The sequence below is a fragment of the Gekko japonicus genome, unplaced genomic scaffold (assembly GCF_001447785.1).
Source record: "Gekko japonicus isolate JY-2015 unplaced genomic scaffold, Gekko_japonicus_V1.1 scaffold1624, whole genome shotgun sequence".
Lineage (NCBI taxonomy): Eukaryota > Metazoa > Chordata > Lepidosauria > Squamata > Gekkonidae > Gekko > Gekko japonicus.
This window is the reverse complement of record NW_015176500.1, coordinates 180752-185299: the sequence shown is the minus strand read 5'-3', so window position 1 is coordinate 185299 and position 4548 is coordinate 180752. Positions and strand designations below refer to the sequence as shown.

The following is a 4548-nucleotide window of genomic DNA, read 5'->3' as shown; positions in this document are numbered from 1 at the left end:
TGTTAGGAGTTTGTAGCGGCACGTGGCTATACACACCATCAAGCATGGAAGTCAGTGTAAATGACCACTGGCAAACCTTTTCTTGCAGCTACACATGCTCAGCGGGCCACATTAAGTAGACCTATGCTCCTTCCTGCAGTACTATTTGAAATTATATAACTATGTAGTGGTTCTTTCATCATCATAACAGCAAATTATTATTATTAAACAATTCAAAGGTATAAAATTAAGGGGGCAGCTGCTACACATGTAAAACCAACAATAAAAGACTGGTTTTTAAAAATACTTTCAGAAGGCACAAATTTCTATTTATGATTAGATGAACAGGAACACATGGACTTTTAAAATGTATATTCAATTGAATTTTTTTTAATTTACAGATAATACTTTGATAATTTCTCCTGATGTACCATTTGATGCTTACTATTTAGATTAAAATTACACAAACTATTTTTCTTCTCTTAACAGCCTTCTGTTAAGCATTGTTTTCATCACTGTATTTTACTTAAAGGCTACACGGTTTATATTATGCATTCAAAAGATAAAATTTCTGAGCTTGTTCTACACAGTTCAGTTTGTGTAAATATAATTGTTCACTTCTCAGTGTGCCAATTATACCAAAGGCATAGCATTCTTTTTTAACCTTCTAAAGGTTTACAGATTATTTTTGTGGAAAATGTACAAAATTCAGCAGCACATAAAAAGCAGCCTACTTGTTACCCAATTCATAGCAATTCTTTTCAACTAAGGCTAATGTAAAAAACACTCAAAATATTACAAAAATGTTTGTTTATAAAAATAAAGACATTTAAACTTTGATCAGTTATTATTATTGGTAATTACATTGTGTATCCTGGAAGTTTGTTTACTACTAGTTCACTGACATGTTTATACTGATTAGCAATGTCTGGCATCTCAAAGTCAACTTGATCTTCTTTATAAGATGCATTGCTTTCTAACTCACTAAGATCAGACACGTTTGAGGGCATGTAAGAGCTAACTTGCGATGTCCTTAGTGAGAGGCTCTTTTCTACAGACTGGCCTTTTGTTCCCGTGCTGTTCAAGTCAAAGCTTTCTGGTTTGTTCTCAAAATTCTGCAAATCTTTGTTCTCTTGCTTTTTGACCTGTTGATCTAAAAGTTTTCCCTTTAAGCTTCTTGTAGGAGAAGAATCATTATATTTGTACTGATCAACATTTTCATCATTAGATTTTAAAGAATAGGTCTTTTTAAGAGACTGGACAGGAGATACTGCTGAATGTACTGGAAGAAGAGAGGAAATACTTTCAGAAGCCTGACTTCTTTCACTTATTTTAGAATATGAATCCGTGTCAGAATTGCTTGGTTTTGGGTTTACTAGTAAAGGTTCAAAACTGCTCAGTGGAGTTTCAAAGCTGGAACTATCAGCATTGGTAAAATCTTCTGAATAGCCTCCATTCTCACAGTTAGCACTGATATCATCTGAATTCTCACATTCATGGCGGCTTTCAACGTTATTTCGGCTAGCATTTTGTAGCGCTGGAATCTCACAATCCTTGTCCTGTGCACATTTTTCTGCTTCTGTATCTATTATATTTTCTAAACCATCCGTATCCTGTAAAGAGACTCTAGGCAGATGCACTTTCAACCGCCTCCTTTTATAACCAGAGCCCATCTTTTTAAATTGGCATCTTTCCTTTAAATTTTCACGACTCTTCACATGACAACCTGTAACATTGTTTTGGACATCAGAAGTTAGTTCTTTTCTGGCAGTAGAGCTATCTTGTTCAACACTACGTTGTATTAATGTCTCAATATTTTCATTAAATTGAACATTTTGGTCTGAAATGCCTCTTTCTTCAGAACGTGCAGAGCCAAAAGGCTTTGGATGACACTCAGGAGAATATCGGAGCATTTTACTATCGGCTAAGGAAGTGTTTCCTCTTATGAATACATTTGCTTGTTTTTTCCTACGATGTTCTCTTTTTTCGTGTACTTTCAACATGCCTGGATTGGACTGCTGCAACCGAAGTCTGAGGGTATTCGTCATCCCATAAGTAAGCTTCCTTCTTGGGGGGGAGTTTTCCTTGCTGTTCTTCTCAGGACTGCCCTTTCTTTCATAGACTGAGGCTTTAAATCCAGTCCAGGTTCGCTGGAAGGAGGGAGAGAGAAATCTTAAATTCTCTGGGCGACTTCTTCTTAACATGAGGGTAGGGGACCTTCCTCTCTCTTTGCGATGAGTTTTCTTATCCTCTCGAGGGGGACTTACACTTTTGACATGTGCGGGTGGGGGGTTGGGGCTTTCTCCTACATTATGGTATAGCCACGCTAATTTTGGGTGCACAGAGGATGTCCCTGATTGCGGGGTTTGGTTGTTCAGAACTGCATTCAGCAGAGGTAGCTGACTCAAGGTTTGTCTGAGCTGCAGAGGGTTAATCAAGGTCTGGGCTGAGGGAGACATGTCTTGGCCACCTCCAGAAGGCTCCTCTTTAACAGGGACTGCAGACGGTAGTGTATTTTCCTCTCTCTGAACAGATCCCTGAGATTTAGCAACCGTCACAGGCTCAGAGGCTTTAGGTGCAGGGCAGCAATCTTCAGCTGGGCAGTTGTAGTACATTGGTGGGGGACAGAAGACATTGGCCTCAGTCTCCAGTTCTCTGACGAGGTCACTGGGCTGTGGCTCTGTGTGGGAGCTACAGAAAGAATGCAAGCTGCCACGTTCAGGGTCTTGGTCCTCTTCTACCTCTGGAATGAGCTCCAGGCTGAGCCCCCTCTCACTTTGGGTGCCCAGAGGGGTGGGAGACCCTGGTGGCCGCTGCGGCTCTTCCTCCTCCCTATGGGGCTCTCCCAAAGCAGAGCTTTCCCCCAAGTGTCCCAGCAGGGTCGACCCCAAGTTGCTAAGGCGGTAGCTCAGCCCCAGCTCTCCCACTGGCTCCCCCATCAGGTCCCGCAGCGGGAAGCGGCCTCTTCGCCCCCCTGGGCCGGTCCCCAGCAGCAACTCTTCGGCGGCGGACGCCAGGGAGACGCTGCACGAGCCCAGCAACCGGGCGGGACCCGCCGTCGGGGGGAGCGCCAGCAGGAGCGCGTGAAGAGGGGAACGCCTCAGGAGGCCCCTCAGGGAAGCGGGCTGCAGCCGGAAGAGGCAGGACTTGCCCCTCCCGAAGGGCACCAGGGGCCCCGGCACGCAATGGGGGGCGCGGACTAGCAGGGTGGGGAAGTCCAGGAGCCGAAGCGCCACCGCTGGGCGGAAGGGGCCGCTGGCGGGCAAAGGCGACGGGATCAGCCGCGGCTCCACGCGCGCCGTTTCCACCAGCAACTCCAGTGAGAAAAGGCTGTCGCCGCAGCCATCCCCTTCCTCCATCTTGCAGAGCTCTCGCGAGATTAAGCGACGCAGCCGGCTACACAAGCGGCTGTAGCGCTGCATAATAATCTCTATGGAAGCGCTTGGCCGCCGTTGTCTAGCGACTAGAGGCTGTCGCTGCGCCGCAAAGGCTCCCGGGAGTGGCAGTGCCTTGCTCGCCTAGTCCCAGAGCCGCTTACAGGAGTCTGTTTGCCCCGGGTACGGAAGCGCTTCTCTCTCGCTGGCGTGTGGAGCTGCCCCCTGAACAGCTCTGTAATGCCGAACACATGGCGAGACTGTGAGAAAACGACATATTTCGTGTGTGGGGACGTTAGCCTGTGCTGGATTAAGATGTCCTCCTGTCCTGTAGTGGACTATATTAAAGTTGTTTTGAGTTGTTGTAGTGCATCTTTCCCACCTTGTGTTTCCAAAACGAATAAGAAGAGGTTGCCTGAAATAAGAAACAGGTGACAGATCTACTAATTCATTCCTGAGAATCCTGGCGACGTTCTTTCCAAACTATTGCATTCCTGTGGTCTCCCCCCCCCCCCCCAGTGCTTTACTTCGTTTCCAGTGTAATTTACAATATAGTATTCTAAGTAGTGGACTAAGAATTGGTTCGCTCACTTGGGAGGAGAATGGGCTGTATGCAGATGGAGGGTGATATTTTGGAATGCTCACCTATGTAAAGAACTCCTTGCACGTAAGGAAATAAGGAATAAAAGCTTTCCCCCCTCTTGTAGTTGTCTACTTGCATTGATTGCTATGCGAAGGAACATTCAAAGCTGTAATTCTACTTGGGTACAAGTAATGCTGCTTCTAAGCTGTGGAGTCTTGTGAGCAAAAAATTCTACTTTGTGAGCTACTGGCATTGAAGTTGTGAGCGAGCGATTTGGCTACTGCATAAATCAGTTTGCTCTGGAGCCATCCTTCCTGAGCTGAGACAAAAATGTGTGAGCGGAGGCTAAAAAACTGTGAGCTAGCTCACACTAACTCAGCTTAGAAGGAACACTGGGTACAAGCTGATGCACAGCACGGGGGAACGGGAGGGAATGGCAGATGTGGTGCCCTTTCCTTGGTCTGCTCCAAGCTTCCGGCCCCCAGGTACCAATAAGAAACATGTTGCTCTCCTGGCTGGAATCCACCTTCCAATAGTCAGCCACCTCAGTTTATCCCCGCATTCTTCTGCATTTGTGAAGCATTTATGTAGCTCTCTAACCGTTTATGGAAG

The 4548-nt window shown here is 45.8% G+C and overlaps 1 protein-coding gene across 1 annotated transcript; it reads right to left on the bottom strand.

The window, feature by feature from the left end:
- Positions 1-839: 839 nt before the first annotated feature.
- MAP10 (microtubule associated protein 10) lies at positions 840-3344 on the bottom strand. Its single transcript, XM_015427312.1, is given in 3 exon segments — positions 840-2977; positions 2980-3044; positions 3046-3344. Coding segments are annotated over 3 exon segments (2496 nt in total). The 5' UTR covers positions 3339-3344.
- Positions 3345-4548: the final 1204 nt, after the last annotated feature.